The 24,992-nt window shown below is 43.7% G+C and overlaps 1 protein-coding gene across 1 annotated transcript in view; it reads left to right on the top strand.

Annotated features, from left to right (window-relative positions):
- The window catches only part of LOC115467293 (cytochrome b5 reductase 4-like), a 178,570-nt gene that overhangs the window by 63,598 nt on the left and 89,980 nt on the right, over positions 1 to 24,992 (top strand). The window contains exons 6-8 of the mRNA XM_030199138.1: positions 327 to 378; positions 11,650 to 11,707; positions 21,487 to 21,580. Coding sequence (XP_030054998.1) covers positions 327 to 378; positions 11,650 to 11,707; positions 21,487 to 21,580 — 204 coding nt within the window. The remainder of the gene's footprint in view (positions 1 to 326; positions 379 to 11,649; positions 11,708 to 21,486; positions 21,581 to 24,992) is intronic.

Below are 24,992 nucleotides of genomic sequence, written 5' to 3'. Positions count from 1 at the left end.
CAGGAATACACATGCAATTAGCAGCTTTTCTAAATTGCTATAGGTGTGTATCTATTTACATGTATAAATGCCTCCTACTGTTCTAAAATCACCTCTTCAATCTCTGTCTTCAGTATATCTAGCTTGGTGATTGATGTCAAAATTATGAATTTATAGATGCATTAAGAGGTCCTTGTACTAAGATATGCTAACGGATTTAATGCGTGCTAAATGCTGCGCAGCCCAATGTATTAGTGCATTAATAAAAGGGACCCCTAAGTCTGTTTATATCATGAAGATAGAAAATCTGCTCGTTTTACTCACTGGGATGCTCTTGTTACATCTAGGTGTCCTTCCTAAAGCAACATCGCAATCATTTACCAAAGATCTTTGGCCAAGGTGAGAGTCTGTGTTTGTTAATGATGTCTCTTTTCCTTTCTGTTGAAGCTTTTGAGACTGTATAGGTTCTGAAGAAGTGTCAAATGAAAAAGCCAGTAACGTTGTTATTATCAGTGTGATTTTACTTTCAGTAGTCATTGGAAGGGTAATTTGCAATGCTCTTTCTATGTGGATAAAATAGTGCTTTGCCTGGGAGGTGGGCTTTTATGAAATTGCCCACTCAGGGTCTATGTAGAAATCTACTGCTTGCAGTTACCACAAGGTGCATGTACATGTTTATGGGTGCAGGACGCAGAAAAGGGGGCTCAGCGCAGGAGTTAACTTGTGTGGTACACATGAGTGCACAGTATTAAAATGCATGGTAATGAGGCCATTAGATATTCCATAGCAATGCACAGAAATAAACGGGATTTTTAACTTGTGCACATTACAAGAAGTTCACCGCCAGGTTTTGTGGAATCATAGAATGATTACTTGAGAAGGTTTTGTGCCAGGTTTTGGGATTTGCTACCATTTTTTTTTCTTTTTCTGTAACCATAGCAAATACTTGAACTTTAAAAGGCAGAGCTGAAGCAACAGTTGTGTATGAAGGTAGCAGCAGTCCCGCTGTGCGTGTGTTGGAGGAAAACAAAGTACCAGTACACATGTTCTGGGCATAAATAGTCTTGTGAAAAATTAATGTGCATGACATTTTTACAGGGCTATTTATTTCAGAGCAACATAGTAACATAGTAGATGATGGCAAAAAAAGACCTGCACGGTCCATCCAGTCTGCCCAACAAGACAACTCACGTGTGCTACTTTTGTGTATACCCTACTTTGATTTGTACCTGTGCTCTTCAGGGCACAGACCGTATAAGTCTGCCCAGCACTATCCTCACCTTCCAACCACCAGCCCTGCCTCCCAACCACCGGCTCTGGCACAGACCGTACAAGTCTTTCCAGCACTATCCCCGTCTCCCACCACCGGCTCTGGCACAGACCGTACAAGTCTTTCCAGCACTATCCCCGCCTCCCACCACCGGCTCTGGCACAGACCGTATAAGTCTGCCCAGCACTATCCTCACCTCCCAACCACCAGCCCTGCCTCCCAACCACTGGCTCTGGCACAGACCGTACAAGTCTGTCCAGCACTATCCCCGCCTCCCACCACCGGCTCTGGCACAGACCGTATAAGTCTGCCCAGCACTATCCTCACCTCCCAACCACCAGCCCTGCCTCCCAACCACCGGCTCTGGCACAGACCGTATAAGTCTGCCCAGCACTATCCCCGCCTCCCAACCTCCAGCCCCGCCTCCCACTACCGGCTCTGCTATCCATGTATAGATATGTTGCCACTTAACATTTTCTTTGGACATGCGCACAGTAAAGCTGCCCTTACTGCAAGAGCCTTTGTGTGCATGTGTCCTGCAGTCTTTCCATGATTAGCACACAAGTTCTGAGTGATTTGAATTTGCATCTCATTAGCTTTCTGCATTGAATTGACAGTGTGCAAATAACGTTATGCACATTCTGCAAATAGAGTGGAGTAGCCTAGTGGTTAGAGCACCCGTCTCAACATCCAGAGGGGGCTGCTGCTCCTTGTGATCTTGGGCAAGTCACTTAACCCTCCATTGCCTCAGGTACAAAATTAGATTGTGAGCCCTCCAGGGACAGAGAAATACCCAGTGTACCTGAATGTAACTCACCTTGAGCTACTACTGAAAAAAGGTGTGAACAAAATCTTTGCAAAGGAACAAGTTGAAGTCCTTGAGATACAATACAAACAGACTCATCACTATACACTTTCAGTAGACACTGCTGCTGTCATTAGGCTGCTAACTTAAGATGACGCACACTATTTTAAGAAGATGTCATCTTTCAGTCTACCAATCAGAGGATGAAAATCAGGTCAGAACTAGTACCATCACCAACTAGTACCATCACTGGGCCCACCCAGTTTGGGCTCAGGCCCACCCTGACCCAGCAGTGCTACACCTTTAACATCAGATCGCTGGCGTGGAGGGGAGCAGGCTGGCCTTCTGCGGTCCTGCATCTCCCTCCCTTAGGCATCGCTCTTGTATGAATGTGTTCCTTTGCTGTGGCAGCGATTCCCACACGCTGCCTGCCGCTAGGCCGGCAACCACTTTCTGCCGCATCCTGCCCCCCTCTGTTGCAACTTCCTGTTTCTGACTAGGCGGGACGTGGCAGAGGGAAGGCGGGGGGCAGTGCGTGGGAGTTGCTGCTGCCTGTTGGGGACCTGTTCAGGCAAGTCGAGCGATGCATAAGAGAGAGAGATGTGGGACCGTGCACATCCAATTTGCTCCTCTCGCTGCTGCTGCCAGGGACCAATTCATTCATACAAGGAGAGTTGTAAGGTGGAGTAGGGAAGGAGAGATGCTGCACGAGGGGTGGGGGGTGATAGTTGGAGAATTGTTGGACATAAGGGGGGAGGGGGAGAAGGAGAACTGTTGGACATGGGGTGGAGAGGAGGGAGGGAGGGAGGGTGAGAGGGAGAAATGTTGGAAATGAGGGTGGAGAGGAGGGAGGGAGGGTGAGAGGGAGAAATGTTGGAAATGAGGGTGATGAGGGAGAGATGCTGCACGAGGGGTGGGAGCGATAGTGGGAGAATTGTTGGACATAAGGGGGGAGGGGGAGAGGAATGAGAGAGGGAGAAATGTTGGACATGGGGTGGAGAGGAGGGAGGGAGGGTGAGAGGGAGAAATGTTGGAAATGAGGGTGACAAGGGAGGGAGAGATGCTGCATGGAGGATGAGAGGGATGAGAGAGGTTGAAATGTTGGACATAGGGATGGGAGGGGTGGAAGAGAGGCTGCATGGAGAGTGAGAGGGGTGAGAGAAAGGAATATTGGACATAAGGGTGAGAGGGGAGGGGGAGATGCTGCATGGAGAGTGAGAGAGGGAGAATTGTTGGACATGGGTAGGGGGGAGAATTGTTGCGGCATCTCCCCTCACTTTTATGTCCATGGAGGGTGAGAGAGGGACAAATGTAGGACGTAGGGGGAGGGAGAGATGGCACAAGGGGGTTAGAGGCAGAAATGTTGGTCAAGGTAGTGGACAGGAGGGATGGAGAAAATGCATGGGGAGGGAGAAGAGATTGTGGGCACAAGGGAGGGAAAGAGAGAGACGGTGGACAATAGGAGAAAGGGAGAGATTTTGAACATGGGGTAGATGAGAGGAGAGAAAGAGAGAGATGTTGGATCCAAGAGCAGAAGGGAGTGATAGAGAGATGCCGGACAGTGGGAGTGAGGGAAGAGAGAGGGAGAAATACTGGAGAAATGAGGGAACGAGCCAGAGGGAAGAAAAGGGACTGAGAGATGTCAGGCTACAAGAGTGGAGATGGCGAGAAAGAGTGAGCAGCAGCTAGGCTAGAAGGGTGGAGGGGATGGTGGAAATCATGTGGGAGAGGGCCAGGAGGGGATGGCAAGGAAATGAATGAGAGGATAGTGTTTACAGAGTAGAAATATGGTAAAAATAGTCCCATCAAAAAAGCCCTGACAAAATGGCCCCAATAAATTTCCAAACAAAAAAGCTCCTGACATAACAGCCACTGTCAAAACAGCCTGCCCACAATATGGCCCCTGACAGATTAGCCCCCCCCCCCCCCCCAACAAAAGGGCCCGATCAGTCTGACCAGAATATATGGCCTCTGGCAAAGTAACCCAAACAGTACCAGACAGGGGGAGAACTTACCTTGTGGCACACTGCAGGAGGATCTGCCCAAATTGTAGAGGATCCCTTTATTCGAGGAGAACACCATCCGACCCCGGAAGTCTTGTGTCTGGCTCATCTCTACCACGTCCCGCTTATGTAGTAACAGGAAGTACCAGTAGAGATAAGATGCTATTAACACATGTAAGGAGCATTAAAAAAAAACCTGAATGCACACTAATAAATACACATCTCTGGTACACCCCAATCTGTGAACCTATCCAACCAGAAGCCTTGGTTTAATCTGATTGCCTACCATTCCACTATCAGTTCTCAAAGCGACGTACTATAAAATATATATTGCTATTAAAACAGTACTATAATGATAAACAATTTAAAACAGTTGTATTTTAACTCAATCATAATAATTGAATTCCAACAACCCCAAAATAAACACATTTTTTTCCTAATAATCTTACCTTGCCAAACAAGATATTTGGAAAAACGAAATACGAAAACGCCAAACCCCTAAGAGAAAAACTTCATTGGCTCCCACTTAAAGAACGGATTACGTTCAATATATGCACTCTGGTACATAAAATCATACACGGTGAAGCCCCGGTCTACATGTCAGACCTTATAGACTTACCAACCAGGAATACTAAAAGATCACCAGGTACGTTCCTGAATCTCCATCACCCCAGCTGCAAAGGACTAAAATATAAACTAACATATGCATCCAGCTTCCCCTACATAGGCGCGCAACTGTGGAATGCAGTACCAAAAGCCACAAAAACAATACACGACATAACTAATTTCCGAAAATTGCTAAAAACCAACCTGTTCAATAAAGCATACCATAAGGATCCATCCTAAATACTAGACAACAAAACTCATTCTAGAACTGGACAAAACGGAACTTTCTATTCTTGAATGCCTAAGTTACTCTGTCACGATTGAACCTTAACGCATTACCATTTTATTTCTCATCACGAAAATTTAATTCTTTTTACTTGATTGCCTAATCTGCTCTGTCATCTACGAACCTTAATGCAATATAACTCTGTATTTTTCCTTCCGGAAATGGCGATCGCCATTACGGAACAATGTAAGCCACATTGAGCCTGCAAATAGGTGTGAAAATGTGGGATACAAATGCAACAAACTAAATAAATAAATCACACTAGAAGAAATGGTGCCATCTATGTAGATTATTTTTTGAAACCTTTTGTGTAGAAAGTTGATTCTTACTTGAAAGGCTTTACAGATTTTTCTTGAATACATTGGACTGCAGTAAGATCTGGTAGTCATTATCTAATTTGGTGCTGGTGACTATGGATATATCTTCCCTTTATACGGTGATTCCACAACGAAAAGCTTTACATGTTGTGGAACATTTTTTAGATATGGGAACGTAGAAAAAAAGTTCTTAGTTCCTTTATAGTGAAAGTAGCTGAGATAGCTTGACATTTTTTTTCAATAAGGAGACATTAGTTTTTCAACAAATATCTGGGGTAACCATGGGGGCCATCGTGGCCCCTTCGATTGCTAATCTTTTTTTTTTTTTTTTTTTTTTAATCCACAGTTTTTTGGTTTTTAGATCTATCCCCTTGTGAGTTAGGTTCGTTAGTGATACTTTCTTTTTATGGGAAGGTTCTGTGGTAAGAGTTAGATTGATTTGCCACATGGTTGAATGAGACACACGCTACACTTAAATTTATGATGCATTGTGATCATAATCACTTCCACATCAAGAAATGTTTTTTTCTTGATATGAAAGTCATTTAAAAAATCGATGGAATTTGCCACATCAGTTTCTTGCAAACAAATTTGCTTTTACAGTATAGAAGTGTGGTAGCCATGTTAGTCCACTTTTAAAGGTAATCAATAGAAATAAAACAAGGAAAAGAAAGATACCTTTTTTATTTGAGATAACTTAATACATAAGTACATAAGTAGTGCCATACTGGGAAAGACCAAAGGTCCATCTAGCCCAGCATCCTGTCACCGACAGTGGCCAATCCAGGTCAAGGGCACCTGGCACGCTCCCCAAACGTAAAAACATTCCAGACAAGTTATACCTAAAAATGCGGAATTTTTCCAAGTCCATTTAATAGCGGTCTATGGACTTGTCCTTTAGGAATCTATCTAACCCCTTTTTAAACTCCGTCAAGCTAACCGCCCGTACCACGTTCTCCGGCAATGAATTCCAGAGTCTAATTACACGTTGGGTGAAGAAAAAGTTTCTCCGATTCGTTTTAAATTTACCACACTGTAGCTTCAACTCATGCCCTCTAGTCCTAGTATTTTTGGATAGCGTGAACAGTCGCTTCACATCCACCCGATCCATTCCACTCATTATTTTATACACTTCTATCATATCTCCCCTCAGCCGTCTCTTCTCCAAGCTGAAAAGCCCTAGCCTTCTCAGCCTCTCTTCATAGGAAAGTCGTCCCATCCCCACTATCATTTTCGTCGCCCTTCGCTGTACCTTTTCCAATTCTACTATATCTTTTTTGAGATACGGAGACCAGTACTGAACACAATACTCCAGGTGCGGTCGCACCATGGAGCGATACAACGGCATTATAACATCCGCACACCTGGACTCCATACCCTTCCTAATAACACCCAACATTCTATTCGCTTTCCTAGCCGCAGCAGCACACTGAGCAGAAGGTTTCAGCGTATCATCGACGACGACACCCAGATCCCTTTCTTGATCCGTAACTCCTAACGCGGAACCTTGCAAGACGTAGCTATAATTCGGGTTCCTCTTACCCACATGCATCACTTTGCACTTGTCAACATTGAACTTCATCTGCCACTTGCACGCCCAATCTCCCAGTCTCGCAAGGTCCTCCTGTAATCGTTCACATTCCTCCTGCGACTTGACGACCCTGAATAATTTTGTGTCATCGGCGAATTTAATTACCTCACTAGTTATTCCCATCTCTAGGTCATTTATAAATACATTAAAAGCAACGGACCCAGCACAGACCCCTGCGGGACCCCACTAACTACCCTCCTCCACTGAGAATACTGGCCACGCAATCCTACTCTCTGCTTCCTATCTTTCAACCAGTTCTTAATCCATAATAATACCCTACCTCCGATTCCATGACTCTGCAATTTCTTCAGGAGTCTTTCGTGCGGCACTTTGTCAAACGCCTTCTGAAAATCCAGATATACAATATCAACCGGCTCCCCATTGTCCACATGTTTGCTTACCCCCTCAAAAAAATGCATTAGATTGGTGAGGCAAGACTTCCCTTCACTAAATCCGTGCTGACTTTGTCTCATCAGTCCATGTTTTTGTATATGCTCTGCAATTTTATTCTTAATAATAGCCTCCACCATCTTGCCCGGCACCGACGTCAGACTCACCGGTCTATAATTTCCCGGATCTCCTCTGGAACCCTTCTTAAAAATCGGAGTAACATTGGCTACCCTCCAGTCTTCCGGTATTACACTCGATTTTAGGGACAGATTGCATATTTCTAACAGTAGCTCCGCAAGTTCATTTTTTAGTTCTATTAATACTCTGGGATGAATACCATCAGGTCCCGGTGATTTACTACTCTTCAGCTTGCTGAACTGACCCATTACATCCTCCAAGGTTACAGAGAATTTGTTTAGTTTCTCCGACTCCTCCGCTTCAAATATTCTTTCCGGCACCGGTGTCCCCCCCAAATCCTCCTCGGTGAAGACCGAAGCAAAGAATTCATTTAATTTCTCCGCTACGGCTTTGTCCTCCTTGATCGCCCCTTTAACACCATTTTCGTCCAGCGGCCCAACCGACTCTTTGGCCGGTTTCCTGCTTTTAATGTATCTAAAAAAATTTTTACTATGTATTTTTGCTTCCAACGCTAATTTCTTCTCAAAGTCCTTTTTTGCCCTCCTTATCTCCGCTTTGCATTTGGCTTGGCATTCCTTATGATCTATCCTGTTACTTTCAGTTGGTTCTCTTCTCCACTTTCTGAAGGATTGTTTTTTGGCTCTAATGATTTCCTTTATCTTACTGTTTAGCCACGCCGGCTGACGTTTAGTCTTTTTTCCCTTTTTTCTAATACGTGGAATATACTTGTCCTGAACCTCCAGGATGGTGTTTTTAAACAGCATCCACGCCTGATGCAAGTTTTTTACTCTGCGAGTTGCTCCTTTCAGTCTTTTTTTCACCATTTTTCTCATTTTGTCGTAATCACCTTTTCTATAGTTAAACGCTAGCGTACTTGATTTCCTAGTTTCACTTCCTTCAATGCCAATATCAAAACCGATCATATTATGATCACTGTTATCAAGCGGCCCTCGTATCGTTACCCCCTGCACTAGATCATGAGCACCACTAAGGACTAAGTCTAGTATTTTTCCTTCTCTTGTCGGCTCCTGAACTAGCTGTTCCATGAAGCTGTCCTTGATTTCATCAAGAAATCTTATGTCCCTTGCGTGTACAGATGTTACATTAACCCAGTCTATATGCGGGTAATTGAAATCCCCCATTATTATTGTGTTGCCCAGTTTGTTTGCGTCCCTGATTTCCTTTAACATTTCCGCATCCGTCTGTTCGTCCTGGCCAGGCGGACGGTAGTACACTCCTATCACTATCCTTTTCCCCTTTGCACATGGAATTTCAATCCACAGTGATTCCAAGGAGTGTTTTGTTTCCTTGATTAGCTTTCGAAGGTTGCCCTTCTTCATCAGATCGGAAATAAGCAAATGTGCCAGCTGACAGTGTATATAAGTGAAAACATTCAAGCATTACTATGACAGTAAAATAGATACCATTGGAGATTCTACATGGAATGTTGCTACTATTGGAGATTCTACATGGAACGTTGCTACTATTGGAGATTCTACATGGAATGTTGCTACTATTGGAGATTCTACGTGGAATGTTGCTATTCCACTAGCAACATTCCATGTAGAAGGCTGCGCAGGCTTCTGTTTCTGTGAGTCTGACGTCCTGCACGTACGTGCAGGACGTCAGACTCACAGAAGCAGAAGCCTGCGCGGCCACATTGGTGATCTGCAAGGGCCGACTTCTACATGGAATGTTGCTAGTGGAATAGCAACATTCCATGTAGAATCTATAGAAATCAAACAAAATAAAACATGGAAAAGAAAATAAGATGATACCTTTTTTATTTGAGATAACTTAATACATTTCTTGATTAGCTTTCGAAGGTTGCCCTTCTTCGTCAGATCGGAAATAAGCAAATGTGCTAGCTGACAGTGTATATAAGTGAAAACATTCAAGCATTACTATGACAGTAAAATAGATACCATTGGAGATTCTACATGGAATGTTGCTACTATTGGAGATTCTACGTGGAATGTTGCTATTCCACTAGCAACATTCCATGTAGAAGGCTGCGCAGGCTTCTGTTTCTGTGTCAGACTCACAGAAGCAGAAGCCTGCGCGGCCACATTGGTGATCCGCAAGGGCCGACTTCTACATGGAATGTTGCTAGTGGAATAGCAACATTCCATGTAGAATCTATAGAAATCAAACAAAATAAAACATGGAAAAGAAAATAAGATGATACCTTTTTTATTTGAGATAACTTAATACATTTCTTGATTAGCTTTCGAAGGTCGCCCTTCTTCGTCAGATCGGAAATAAGCAAATGTGCTAGCTGACAGTGTATATAAGTGAAAACATTCAAGCATTACTATGACAGTAAAATAGATACCATTGGAGATTCTACATGGAATGTTGCTACTATTGGAGATTCTACATGGAATGTTGCTACTATTGGAGATTCTACGTGGAATGTTGCTATTCCACTAGCAACATTCCATGTAGAAGGCTGCGCAGGCTTCTGTTTCTGTGAGTCTGACGTCCTGCACATACGTGCAGGACGTCAGACTCACAGAAGCAGAAGCCTGCGCGGCCACATTGGTGATCTGCAAGGGCCGACTTCTACATGGAATGTTGCTAGTGGAATAGCAACATTCCATGTAGAATCTATAGAAATCAAACAAAATAAAACATGGAAAAGAAAATAAGATGATACCTTTTTTATTTGAGATAACTTAATACATTTCTTGATTAGCTTTCGAAGGTCGCCCTTCTTCCTCAGATCGGAAATAAGCAAATGTGCTAGCTGACAGTGTATATAAGTGAAACATTCAAGCATTACTATGACAGTAAAATAGATACCATTGGAGATTCTACATGGAATGTTGCTACTATTGGAGATTCTACATGGAATGTTGCTATTCCACTAGCAACATTCCATGTAGAAGGCTGCGCAGGCTTCTGTTTCTGTGAGTCTGACGTCCTGCACGTACGTGCAGGACGTCAGACTCACAGAAGCAGAAGCCTGCGCGGCCACATTGGTGATCTGCAAGGGCCGACTTCTACATGGAATGTTGCTAGTGGAATAGCAACATTCCATGTAGAATCTATAGAAATCAAACCAAATAAAACATGGAAAAGAAAATAAGATGATACCTTTTTTATTTGAGATAACTTAATACATTTCTTGATTAGCTTTCGAAGGTTGCCCTTCTTCATCAGATCGGAAATAAGCAAATGTGCTAGCTGACAGTGTATATAAGTGAAAACATTCAAGCATTACTATGACAGTAAAATAGATACCATTGGAGATTCTACATGGAATGATGCTACTATTGGAGATTCTACATGGAATGTTGCTATTCCACATGTAGAAGGCTGCGCAGGCTTCTGTTTCTGTGAGTCTGACGTCCTGCACGTACATGCAGGACGTCAGACTCACAGAAGCAGAAGCCTGCGCGGCCACATTGGTGATCTACAAGGGCCGACTTCTACCTGGAATGTTGCTAGTGGAATAGCAACATTCCATGTAGAATCTATAGAAATCAAACAAAATAAAACATGGAAAAGAAAATAAGATGATACCTTTTTTATTTGAGATAACTTAATACATTTCTTGATTAGCTTTCGAAGGTCGCCCTTCTTCCTCAGATCGGAAATAAGCAAATGTGCTAGCTGACAGTGTATATAAGTGAAAACATTCAAGCATTACTATGACAGTAAAATAGATACCATTGGAGATTCTACATGGAATGTTGCTACTATTGGAGATTCTACATGGAATGTTGCTATTCCACATGTAGAAGGCTGCGCAGGCTTCTGTTTCTGTGAGTCTGACGTCCTGCACGTACATGCAGGACGTCAGACTCACAGAAGCAGAAGCCTGCGCGGCCACATTGGTGATCTACAAGGGCCGACTTCTACCTGGAATGTCTCCAGTGGTCATCTGGTCAGTTCGGGCACCTTTTTGAGGCTTGGTCGTAACAAAAAATGGACCAAGTAAAGTTGCCCAAGTGCTCGTCAGGGGCGCCCTTCTTTTTTTCCATTATCGGTCGAGGACGCCCATGTGTTAGGCACGCCCCAGTCCCGCCTTCGCTACACTTCCAACACGCCCCCATGAACTTTGGTCATCCCCGCGACGGAAAGCAGTTGAGGACGCCCAAAATCGGCTTTCGATTATGCCGATTTGGGCGACCCTGGGAGAAGGACGCCCATCTCCCGATTTTGTGTCAAAAGATGGGCGCCCTTCTCTTTCAAAAATAAGCCTGATAGTAATCTGTTTCTCCTTCTCAAGCTTTTTCTCTGTTCTATTGTTTTACAGGTATGATTGGTTCCAAAATGACCTCACTATCACTATTGCCATATACAGTAAACAAAAGGTAAATGTCTTATGTGAAAACTTAAAAACAAAATTTCATATACAAACATATGAAGATGACAAGGTTCTGTCATATGAATAAATGTTTGAGATGTCAATCTACCTTTCTTCAACTCAAGGGCTATTAGTTTTCTGATGTAAATAACCTTAAGTCAGATTCAAATCAGACTGGGCTTTTCAGCCACAGACCAGTTAAAATCTTTATTTTATTCAAATATTGGACATTATGAATGGGCTTGTGCTGATTTATACTCTTGATGGTGTAGCCATATCTCTCTCCATGCACATGGGTATGGTGCCAATTCTGGTTTAATGCCATTTTTATTCAAGATGGTACGTCCCAGAATTCATGCTAAGTTCAAGTTCTGTTGTGGGAATTTTGGATGTTCCGCTATGTTTTGTTACCTGTTGTCTTTGTTACATGGGGGAATACAACATGCAGTTTCAGGGAGTTCGCTTCACCCCCCCCCCCCCCACCCCCCAGGTCTTTTCTCTGGCAATTCCAGGAATAACATGTATAGAATGTTTGTACGTTTGGGAAGCTTGCCAGGTGCCCTTGGCCTGGATTGGCCGCTGTCGTGGACAGGATGCTGGGCTCGATGGACCCTTGGTCTTTTCCCAGTGTGGCATTACTTATGTACTTATGTAATACTAAATCTCCAGAAATGCTTACAAGTTATCAGCTATTACCAAAGGGGAAAATAAGAAAGGAAGAATTAATATGAACTATTAGGGGGCATGCAATGAAACCACAGTGTAGTAAATTTAAAACAAATCGGAGAAAATTTTTCTTCACCTAACGCATAATTAAACTCTGGAATTTGTTGCCTGAGAACGTGGTGAAGGCGGTTAGCTTGGCAGAATTTAAAAAGTTTCCTAAAGGACAAGTCCATAAACCACTACTAAATGGACTTGGGAAAAATCCACAATTCCAAGAATAACATGTATAGAATGTTTGTACGTTTGGGAAGCTCGCCAGGTGCCCTTGGCCTGGATTGGCCGCTGTCGTGGACAGGATGCTGGGCTCGATGGACCATTGGTCTTTTCCCAGTGTGGCATTACTTGTACTTATGTAAGTGCTCAGTCTTCCATTTCATAGTATATGCAATACAACAATAAAACATTGCAAGTAAAAACATCACAATAAAACAATACAAATATAAAGAAAAACACAGCTAAGCAAACAAAGATTAACAAGCAGAGAACTAAACACTGTATTCCTTCTATTTCAGCCTGCTAGCATTTCTCTGAAAGTTTGTATGTTACCTAATAATGCCATATTCTGAGTTTCACAAAAAGGGGACAAGCATACGATTCCCACAGAACAGAAAAAGTGACAGAAAACACAGGGGGAATGACCAAATGTAAAGAACTGATAATGCAAAATCTTCCAAGATAAAAACTTTTCTTGTTTAACACCTTATGATGTACAGTAGTTGAAAGGTATGGACTTGACATGAACCGTATTTCATAAGTGTTACCATACTGGAACAGACTGAAGGTCCATCAAGCCCAGTATCCTGTTTCCAACAATGGCCAATCCAGGTTACAAGTACATAAGAACATAAGAGTAGCCATATTGGATCAGACCAGTGGTCCATCTAGCCCAGTATCCTGTTTTCCAAACAGTGTCCATGCCAAGTCACAAGTACCTGGTAATAGCCCAAAACAGTACAATACAGTGGATTTTCCCAAGTCCATTTTAATAATGGTTTATGGACTTTTCTTTTAGGAAGCTGTCCAAACCCTTTTTAAACCCTGCTAAACTAAATGCTTTTACCACATTCTCTGGCAACGAATTCCAGAGTTTAATTACACGTTGAGTGAAGAAATATTTTCTCTGATTCGTTTTAAATTTACTACTTTGTAGCTTCATTGCGTGCCCCCTAGTCCTAGTATTTTTGGAAAGAGTAAACAAGTAATTCACGTCTACACGTTCCACGCCACTCAGTATTTTATATACCTCCTATTATATCTCCCCTCAGCTGTCTTTTCTCCAAGCTGAAGTGCCCAAGCTGTTTCAGCCTTTCCTCATAGGGAAGTCTTCCCATCCCCTTTATCATTTTTTGTCATCCTGAACCTTTTCTAATTCCAGTGTATCTTTTTTGAGATGCGGTGACCAGAATTGCACACGGTATTCAAGGTGCAGTCGCACCATGGAGCGATACAAAGGTATTATAGCATCCTCATTTTTATTTTCCATTCCTTTCCTAATAATACCTAACATTCTATTTGCTTTCTTTGCTGCTGCAGCTCACTGAGCAGAGGCTTTCAAAGTATCATCAACAATGACTCCTAGATCCTTTTTCTGGTCCGTGACTCCTAACTTGGAACCTTGCATCACATATCTATAATTCGGGTTCCTCTTCCCACATGCATCACTTTGCACTTGCTCACATTAAACATCATCTGCCATTTGGATGCCCAGTCTCATAAGGTCATCTTGCAATTTTTCACAATCCTCTTAAGATTTAACAACTTTGAATAACTTTGTGTCGTCGGCAAATTCAATTACCTCACTAGTTATTCCCATATCTAGATCATTTATAAATATGTTAAAAAGCAGCGGTCTCAACACAGACACCTGTGGAACCCCACTATCTACCCTTCTTCATTGAGAATACTGACCATTTAACCCTACGCTCTGTTTTCCATCCTTTAACCAGTTTTTAATCCACAATAGATCATTATTTCCTGTCATGACTTTCTGATTTTCTCAGGAGTCTTTCATGAGGTACTTTGTCAAATGCCTTTTGAAAATCCAGATACACAATATCGACCGGCTTAACTTTATCCACATGTTCGTTCACCCTTTAAAAGAAATTTAGTAGATTGGTGAGGCAAGATTTCCCTTCACTAAATCTGTGTTGGCTTTGTCTCATTAATCCATGCCTTTGTATATGCTCTGTAATTTTGTTCTTAATAATAGTCTCTACCATTTTTCCCAGCACCGACGTTGGGCTCACTGGTCTGTAATTTCCTGGATCACCTCTGGAACCCTTTTTAAAAATCGGCATTACATTGGCCATCCTCCAATCTTCCGGTACCATGCTTGATTTTAAAGATAAATTACATATTACTACCAATAGTTCTGCAAATTCGTTTTTCAGTTCGTCAGGAATCCAATCATGTAACTAAAAGGAAACATAAATAAAAATGTATAAAACATTTGGAAAAATAAACCTTCTGCTCAGTGTGCTGCTGCGGCTAAGAAAGCGAATAGAATGTTGGGTATTATTAGGAAAGGTATGGAAAACAGGTGTGAGGATGTTATAATGCCGTTGTATCGCTCCATGGTGCGACCGCACCTTGAGTATTGTGTTCAATTCTGGTCGCCACATCTCAAGAAAGATATAGTAGAATTGGAAAAGGTGCAGCGAAGGGCGACTAAAATGATAGCGGGGATGGGACGACTTCCCTATGAAGAAAGACTAAGGAGGCTAGGGCTATTCAGCTTGGAGAAGAGACGGCTGAGGGGAGACATGATAGAGGTATATAAAATAATGAGTGGAGTGGAACAGGTGGATGTGAAGCGTCTGTTCACGCTGTCCAAAAATACTAGGACTAGGGGGCATGCGATGAAACTACAGTGTAGTAAATTTAAAACAAATCGGAGAAAATTTTTCTTCACCCAACGTGTAATTAAACTCTGGAATTCGTTGCCGGAGAAAGTGGTGAAGGCGGTTAGCTTAGCAGAGTTTAAAAAGGGATTGGACGGTTTCCTAAAGGACAAGTCCATAAACCGCTACTAAACGGACTTGGAAAAATCCAAAATTCCAGGAATAACATGTATAGAATGTTTGTACGTTTGGGAAGCTTGCCAGGTGCCCTTGGCCTGGATTGGCCGCTGTCGTGGACAGGATGCTGGGCTCGATGGACCCTTGGTCTTTTCCCAGTATGACATTACTTATGTACTTATGTATGTATGGGTTAAAAAACTAAGCCTACAGACATAAGAAAACAAAGAGGGATAGATGAAAGGGACTGGGACTTAATACACCACCTTTCTGTGGTTTTTGCAACTACATTCAAAGCAGTTTTCATAGTATATACAGGTACTTATTTTTGTACCTGGGGCAATGGAGGGTTAGGTGACTTTTCCAGAGTCACAAGGAGCTGTAGTGGGAATCGCACCCAGTTCACCAAGATCAAAGCCTGCTGCGTTAACCACTAGGCTACTCCTCCAGTCCAAGGAAGGATGACGAAATGTACTAATATAAAACTAAAATAAATTAAATTGCCAGACAATTGTAATTTAAAATATAAAATCTAAACACAAATATGAAATAAGGTATAGGTAAAAATTATGGATGGAAGAGAAACAATATCCCAGATACAAAATAGTATGTAAATTAATAAGGCACTTAACATATGGCCAAGTTAAACACTGTAAAATATGTAAACATCATGTGGATGTAAAACTGTAGCGATAGGCATAAGGTGGAGGCAGAGTTCAAGATGGCGGCATGACTTTGAGCATACCTTTTTACTGTGTTGTATACGAAAAGGAAGGGGACAGTTAAGCCCGTGTCCCCTGAGCGCTGAACGTTCACCCCTGTGAAGCATTTAGCAAGCACTTTGTGAAAAGACACAGGGACTGAAATGTGTTGCTTTTAGAAATAATCTACTATAATAAAACTCACCCTCAACGTTCTGAAGACAACGTTCTGAAGTCACTCAGTCACTTCCTGAAGGGTTCATGGATTCATGGTGGTGAAGCCATAACACTGACCATGTCTCTCTGCCCCGCCCTGGCATTACGGACCAATCAGAAAAAACACACTCAACATTCTGAAACACAAAGGACCATCACAACACCGTTACCAGGCAACACTAGGCAACATAAGACGGACCAATCAGAGGAAACTACGTGACAATAAGGGAGGAGCATTCCCCAGCAGAATGGCTCATTATCTGTGCAGCACGGAGAGCACAGAACCACCGCTGGAACGAGAGAAGAATATTCCTGCTGTGGGTATGTGCAAAAATAGACCGGGAGGGGGGGGGGGGGGCGGAGAAATTTATAAATGCCTAATGCCAGTACTGAAGAGTGCCAGAGGGCCTATAGCACAGACTATATTTGGGATCGCTAGACATGGAGTCAGAGGAGCCGGAAAACAACGTGCCCGTCACCATCTGGGACGTGGGCGAACAGGACAAGCTGCGGCCCAGCTGGAAGGATTACCCGCGACCCAGCCAGCAGCAAACAGTGACCAAGGAAGGGGGAGGAGTACTCCTTCCCTGCCTAGGAATCGCTGGAGACTGGCTGCCAAACTAACGAAACAACCACACACCGACGCACCACCTCCATCATTCGAAAGGCATCGACTCTTTCTTCAACAGAAATGCAAACTAATAATACAAAACAAACAAAGAATACATGGTTTTTCAGGCGGCTGCAGGTGACTCCCCACCCCCTTCCTCTTCCCCTTTTGCCGAACGGCCAAGGACGTGCCCAACCATCCCCAGCCTCAGGCAAGCTGTCTCCCACCTCGGGGATTCCCCGAGCACACAGAAAAAGACGGTGCTGATTCCTGCAGCGCATAAATGTTCCAGCATTCCCCTGCAGCCGGCCTGAAATGGACCAAACATACCGGATCACCCCCCGACGGCCCGAGACCGTGCTCTTCTCCCTTCCGCCAACTTAAAACAACCATCCCCGTCTTCAGGCAAGCCGTTACCCACCTCCAGGATGCTCAGAACCCCAGCCCAATGGAAAAAGATGGCGCTGCTTCCAACAGCACATTTCTCTTCCAGCATTCCCCTACAGCAGCCCTGAAACGGCCAAAAAATACCGACAGACAAAGAACATGTTCCTCTTCCTTCCGCCCATCTAAAACAACACTGCTGCCTCAGCACAACACAAAAAAAAACCCAGGAAAATAAAAACAACACTCAGCAGACTCCCCCTACAACCACATTTACATTTCACCAACAGAAAGACCCCCCTCCACAAACCTCCTTGACAGACAAAACCACACACACACAATACAACAGAAACACACCCTCAAAGCTACAAACCAATCCAACCCACTTTGCCAGCACAGCACAGCACATCCCCCAAACCCCAAGCAAAAAAACAAAACAAAAATAAAACACACACATCAACAACCTGCACACACACCGCACCCTCACACCAGTGGCGTAGCCAGACTGCCAATTTTGGATGGGCCTGAACCCAAAGTGGGTGGGCACAAAATTTTCTCTGTACCCCCCTCCCCCAGCAAAATGTAGTCACGCTAATCAGATGCATTTGTCACACAGGGTAAAGTGCTGCTTTTCAGTGCATCAGATTTCAGAAAATTTATTTAATAGCCTAACACCCTTTTCAGTGAGCTTTCAGAGGCCAAAACCTCCTGCCTCAGATCAGTATAATGCTGTTACGGTATCCTCGCCTGACCTAAGGAAGGAAGTATTGGTCTCTGAAACTTCATTAACACAGGTACCATATTACTTTATCCTAAATTAAAAATAAAATTATTTTCTTTACCTTTCTTGTATGGCCATTTACTTTTTCTCATTGTGTCGCTCCCAGTCTCTAGATTCTGCTTTCCTTCGTATTTGCTTAACTCTTCTGCCAGGGTTTCCTGGCCATTTCTCATTTTTCTCTCCTTTTTCTTTGCTTTCTTCAATATTTTTCTGCCTCTCTCTCTCTCTCTGTCCTGATTTAATTCATTCTTACTATCCATTCTTTAATTTCCTTCATCTACTTATGGCTTTTCATCTTTTTCTCACCCTTGTTCTCCCCATGCCCCTTCCTCTTATTCTCCAGTCTTTCACTACTTTCCTTTTCCATCCAACAGCTCTCTTCTTTCTCTCCCCATCCTTCCAGTCTCCCCTCTCTCGCCCCATCCTTCCAGTAGTCTCCCCTCTTTCTTTCTGCATCCTTCCGTCCAGTGTCACCTCTTTCTCCCTACCCTTCCATCCAGCGTCTTCCCTCTTTCTCTCCCCATCCTTCCATCCATCTACCCTCTCTCCTGATCCTTCCATCTAATGTCTCTCTCCCTCCTTCTAACCAGTGTCTATCTCTCTACCCTTTTCTGTTCAGTGTCCCTTCTCTCTCCACATCCTTCCAGTCTCTCCCCTTTTTCTCTGCATCCTTTCATCCATCTCCCCTCTTTCTCTGCCATCCTCCCATCTGTTTTCCCTCTTTCTCTCCCCATCCTTCCAGTCTCCCCTCTCTCTCCCCATCCTTCCACTAGTCTCCCCTCTTTCTTTCTGCATCCTTCCGTCCAGTGTCACCTCTTTCTCCCTACCCTTCCATCCAGCGTCTTCCCTCTTTCTCTCCCCATCCTTCCATTCATCTACCCTCTCTCCTGATCTTACCATCTGTCTCTCTCTCCCTCTTTCTAACCAGTGTCTCTGTATCACTCTACCCTTTTCTGTTCAGTGTCCCTTCTCTCTCCACATCCTTCCAGTCTCTCCCCTTTCTCTCTGCATCCTTCCAGTCTCTCCCCTTTCTCTCCCCATCCTTCCATCCAGAGTCTCTCTCCCCATTCATCTGTTTTCCCTCTTTCTCTCCCCATCCTTCCATCTGTTTTCCCTCTTTCTCTGCCATCCTTCCATCTGTTTTCTATCTTTTCTCCCCATCCTTCCATCTATTTTTCCTCTTTCTCCCCATCCTTCCATGTTTTCCCTCATTCTCTGCCATCCTTCCATCTGTTTTCCCTCTTTTCTCCCCATCCTTCCATGTTTTCCCTTTTTCGCCCCATCCTTCCATGTTTTCCCTCTTTCTCCCCATCCTTCCATGTTTTCCCTCATTCTCTGCCATCCTTCCATCTGTTTTCCCTCTTTTTCTCCCCATTCTTCCATGTTTTCCCTCTTTTCTTCGACGAGGCCCGTCCTGCATGCCAGCCCCAGCTCCCATTGCCGGCCACTGCTTCTTTTCCTGTTGAGCAGCAGGGCCGGCGCTACAAAAAGAAGAAGCGCTAACGGCGCTAAGGATGAAAAATGTTAAAAAAAAAAAAAAGCGCGGCACCGGCAGGCACTGTCTAGGCAGCCTTGAGGCATTGGCTGCTGGCTCGCAGGCTCCTCCTTTCTCCTACGTCACTGCTAGCCCAGGTTCAAATTAATGACGATAGGTCCTGGAAGAGATATTTATCTCTCTGCAAATAGTGAGGCAAAACATAGGTAAATGAGAAATTCACATAATAAATACAATTGTACATCATATAAGGTTTTTAACAGTAAATGTTTTTATTGTGGATCATCAGTTCTTTTCACTTTGGTCATTCCCACTGAGTTTTCTTCCACATTCTGAGTTTCTGCATATCAAAATTCCTTTGGATTCTATCCCTTACATAAAGGTTCAGGTTCATGCCACCGTTATTTGACATACTGCTAAGGAGGGTATTATCATAGTGGTGTATAATATAATACAAATAACAACACAAAATCTCCGCTAGAAAAGTTCTACAATAATTGACAGGACAGGTCGAGAGAGAGTGAGTAAAAAGAAAAGAATTTGTTGCCAGGGGAATGTGATAAAGGCAGTTAGCTGAGGGTTTAAAAAAGGTTTGGATTGCTTCGTAAAACAAATGTCCATAAGTCATTATTAAGATGGACTTAGGGGAATTCACTGCTTATTTCTAGGATATCAAACAAAATTCACAGAGTGTATAAATGCAAATAAGATAGTCTTAAATAGTTCTAGACTAAAGTGAAGGAGAGTCTCATACAAAGTACTTAGTAATATTGTTTTCACTCAGTAGGTGAATATATTACATATGTTCTAGGATAAGCAGCATAAAATCTGTTTTACTGTTCTGGGATCTTGCCAGGTACTTGTGACCTGGATTGGCCACTGTCAGAAAAAGGATGCTGGGCTGGATGGACCTTCGGTCTGTCCCAGTATGGCAACACTTATGTAACTTAGGATTCTGAATGGAATCTTGCTACTCTTTAGGGTTCTAAATGGAATGTTGCTATACACTTTGAAATTCTGCATGGAATCTTGTTATTCTTTAGAATTCTAGAATCTTGCTACTCTTTGGGGTTCTACATGGAATGTTGCTATTGTTTGGGTTTCTGCCAGGTACTTGTGACCTGGATTGGCCACTGTTGGAAACAGGATGCTGGGCTCGATGGACCTTCGGTCTGTCCCAGTATGGCAACACTTATGTAACTTAGGATTCTGAATGGAATCTTGCTACTCTTTAGGGTTCTAAATGGAATGTTGCTATACACTTTGAAATTCTGCATGGAATCTTGTTATTCTTTAGAATTCTAGAATCTTGCTACTCTTTGGGGTTCTACATGGAATGTTGCTATTGTTTGGGTTTCTGCCAGGTACTTGTGACCTGGATTGGCCACTGTTGGAAACAGGATGCTGGGCTCGATGGACCTTCGGTCTGTCCCAGTATGGCAACACTTATGTAACTTAGGATTCTGAATGGAATCTTGCTACTCTTTAGGGTTCTAAATGGAATGTTGCTATACACTTTGAAATTCTGCATGGAATCTTGTTATTCTTTAGAATTCTAGAATCTTGCTACTCTTTGGGGTTCTACATGGAATGTTGCTATTGTTTGGGTTTCTGCCCGATACTTGTGACCTGGATTGGCCACTGTCGGAAAAAGGATGCTGGGCTTGATGGACCTTCGGTCTGTCTCAGTATGGCAACGCATATGTAATTATGAGAAGGAATGGTTTACAAGGTCAAGTGCAGCAGATAAATTGAGCGTAATTAAGAGAGCAGGTCTGCCACTAATTAAGAGCTATGTAAATTGCAGTTAATAATTAATAGAAATGTTTGTTTTCTTTATATTTTCTTTATGTAAGGATATAGCATCAGAGCTGGTGACAGTTGACTATGAAGATGGTATCCTGCGAGTGGAGATCATTATAGAGGATTATTCATATCTTTTGCGTCTTGGTAAGATTTTGCACTTCTTCTAGTAAGGTTTGTTTTTTTTAAACCAATAATCAAAGTGCTTTCTGCAGGCAAAATGTTTTAACTGTTGAAAATGAGCTTTTTGATTACCCACCCTGTATGTGGGTAAAATGCGTGCAGTTATTCCATTAGGTGCATACCTTTTGCATATGTGTTCCAGATGTATACATGTTGCTCTGAATAAACAAAACTACATGCTTGCATTTCTCTAGGAAAAGTACCTGTGAAAAAGCAGGCACATCTTTGTGTGGTTAATTTTCCTTCGCAGTAATTTAAAAGCCAGAGTGCTTTTTCGCTTTGGTTGTGACAAACCCTGTAGGTAAAAACGATCTGTAAGATTTACCACGCCATAGCTGATTTGATTATTTACATGAAGGTATAGTAAACCATGCTTTCAAATGTGTTTCTTACATTGTATGGCAAATCTGCTTTACAAATAGGTTACCTTGAACATGCACAAGGTGTCAACCTTGACTTTTTCACTTTCATTTGATTACTGCTGTTTTCAGTTTGGTTTTAGAGACTTAGACCTAGGGACCCTTTCATTAAAATGCAGGCAAGTTTTGTGGTAAGTGCAAAGCTTCTGCAGTGGCTGTTGCTTTTAGCTTTTAACTCCTAGTCACCTGTTCAGTACCCATGTCTGTTTTTAATCATTCTCAGAATAAGTAATCCCCTAATCCCTTATTTGTCCTGTCGTGTAACTCAAATAGACTGTAAGCTCTGTCAAGCAGGGGACTGTCTCATATGTGTTTAGCGTACAGCACTGTGTATATCCAGTAGCGCTATAAAAGTGATAAGTAACAGTTAGTAATATTAGTTCCTAGTTATTGCAGAGGAAAACCTTTTACCACAGAACAAATAGATTGATAGTACAGATGCACTTACCTACTCCTGTTGAGGTGGTTTTAAATGTCTTGTGCTATCTGATATAGTAAAAGATGTGGTGAATTACCATGTGCTAACTGCAGAGTGTAGACTGTGCCCCAGGGGCGTAGCTAGGTGGGGGCATGGGCCCCCACAGATTTAGCCCTGGCCCCCTCTACTTTCAACCCCCCCCCCACCGCTTTCAACCCCCCCTCCTGCTGCCGCCACCATCGCCAATGACCCTCCCCCGCCAGCCTTAGTCTTCTTCAGCACCGGTCTCCGGCGCGTTCGCTGATCTGTGCTGTGAGTCCTGACTGACATCCGTCAGTCAGGACTCACAGCACAGATCAACGAATGCGCTGCGGGGGGGGGGGGGGGGGTTCTGAAAATGGCGGGGGAGGCATGCTAAAATATGCCCCTCCCCCCCCCCACCTTGGGCAAGGACAGGAAAATACCTATGATACCCGAGTGTAATCTGCCCATTTCTCCCCATTCCATGCTATGCATTTAGCATGGGTTTAGTATCATAGGAGTAAAATAACTGTTACTGTAATTACGTATTTACACTTAATCAGTGCTTTTTTTTGTGCCGGTACGCAACGGTACGGCGTACCGGCACCTTTTTCTCCTCCTCCCCTCCCCTCCCATTATTTCCAGCGATTCTCCGCCTCTCTCCTGCCCTCCCATCGACGTGCAGCGATTTTTCCGTCCCTCCCCTGCCCTCACCTCTCTCATATCCAGCGAGTCTTCGTCCCCCAGCGTCCTCCTTCACTGCCTGCCAGCGTCAGACTCAGAGGCGAACGGTGCAGGCAGCGATTGGCTGGCAGCGTCGTAGCGTCCCTCTGCAAGTCCCGCCTATGCGTAAACAGGAAGTTGTAGGCGGGACTTGCAGAGGGAAGCTACGACACTGCCAGCCAATCGCTTCCTGCACCGTTCGCCTCTGAGTCCGACGCTGGCTGGCAGGCAGTGAAGGAGGACGCTGAGGGACGAAGAATCGCTGGATATGGGAGAGGTGAGGGCAGGGGAGGGACGGAAAAATCGCTGCACGTCGATGGGAGGGCAGGGGAGAGGCGGAGAACCGCTGGAAACAATGGGAGGGAAGAGCAGGGGAGAGAGAATTGCTGGACATGGGATGGGATGGAAGGGAAGGGCAAGGGAGAGAGAATTGCTGGTCATGGGAAGGGCAGGGGAGAGAGAATTGCTGGACATGGGAAGGGCAGGGGAGAGAGAATTGCTGGACATGGGATGGGAGGGAAGGGCAAGGGAGAGAGAATTGCTGGACATGGGATGGGAGGGAAGGGCAGGGGAGAGAGAATTGCTGGACATGGGATGGGAGGGAAGGGCAGGGGAGAGAGAATTGCTGGACATGGAATGGGAGGGAAGGGGAGAGGAGAGAGAATTGCTGGACATGGGATGGGAGGGAAGGGCAGGGGAGAGAGAATTGCTGATCTGAGGGCAGGGATGAGATAATTGCTGGACATGGAGGGGAGGACAGGGAAGAAAGAATTGCTGGACATGGAGGGGAGAGAGGAGAATCGCTGGACAGGGAGGGGAGGACAGGGAAGAGAGAATTGCTGGACATGGATGAGAGGGGGAGAGGAGAAATGCTAGAAATGGATGGAGAGGAGAGCAGGAGATAGAGGAGAATTGCTGGACATGGATGGATGGAGGAGTTGGCTAGGAGAGAGGAGAAATGCTGACTTGGATGGCGGAGAGGGGAGAGAGAATTATTGCTTTATATGGATACAGAGGAGGGAAGAGAGATGAGAAATGCTGGACATGGATGGAGGGGAGGAGAGAGGAGAAGTGCTGGACATGAATGGAGGGGAGGAAAGAAAAAAGAAGATTCACATGGATGGAGATGAGGGAAAGGGAAGAGGAGAAAAACTGCACATGGATGAAGAAAATAGGCAAAAGCTGGATCCATGTTATACCTCCTCCAGTCAATTCCATGGAGGAGGACCCAGCTTTTACTTATGGATGCAGGGCAACAAAAGAAGAAGAAAGGAGGAAAGTAAAGAAATAAATGGAAAGGAAGCCCTGGAAACGGAGTTAAGAGAACAGATAGAGAGCAGCAGAATCAGAGACTGGGACCAATATGGATAGAAAAACAAAGTCACCAGACAACAAAGGTAGAAAAAAATCATTTTATTTTCATTTTAGTGTTTGGAATTTGTCTTATTTTGCACTGGGTATACAGGAGCTGTAACAGCTTACAGAAATTATTTATAATGAAAAAAAATCACATTATTTTTTCTCCTATACTAGTATAATATTTTCAATGATGTCTGTTTATATGCGCCATGGCTGGTATAAGGGGTGTGGCTAATGTGGGTGTGGCTATAATAGGGGCGGTGCCATGTGTGGTGACCCCGCCCACAATGAGTACCGGCACCTTTTTTTCTACAAAAAAAGCACTGCACTTAATGTACTTTAGTAAAAGGTGCCATTTTGTTAAAATCTGTTATGTTGTAGTACATTAAGAGATAAACTGCTTCCTTCACTCTAACTGGTGATGTAAAGATAGTTC

Source organism: Microcaecilia unicolor, chromosome 3 (genome assembly GCF_901765095.1).
Source record: "Microcaecilia unicolor chromosome 3, aMicUni1.1, whole genome shotgun sequence".
Classification (NCBI taxonomy): domain Eukaryota; kingdom Metazoa; phylum Chordata; class Amphibia; order Gymnophiona; family Siphonopidae; genus Microcaecilia; species Microcaecilia unicolor.
This window is presented reverse-complemented; position numbering and strand designations above follow the sequence as displayed.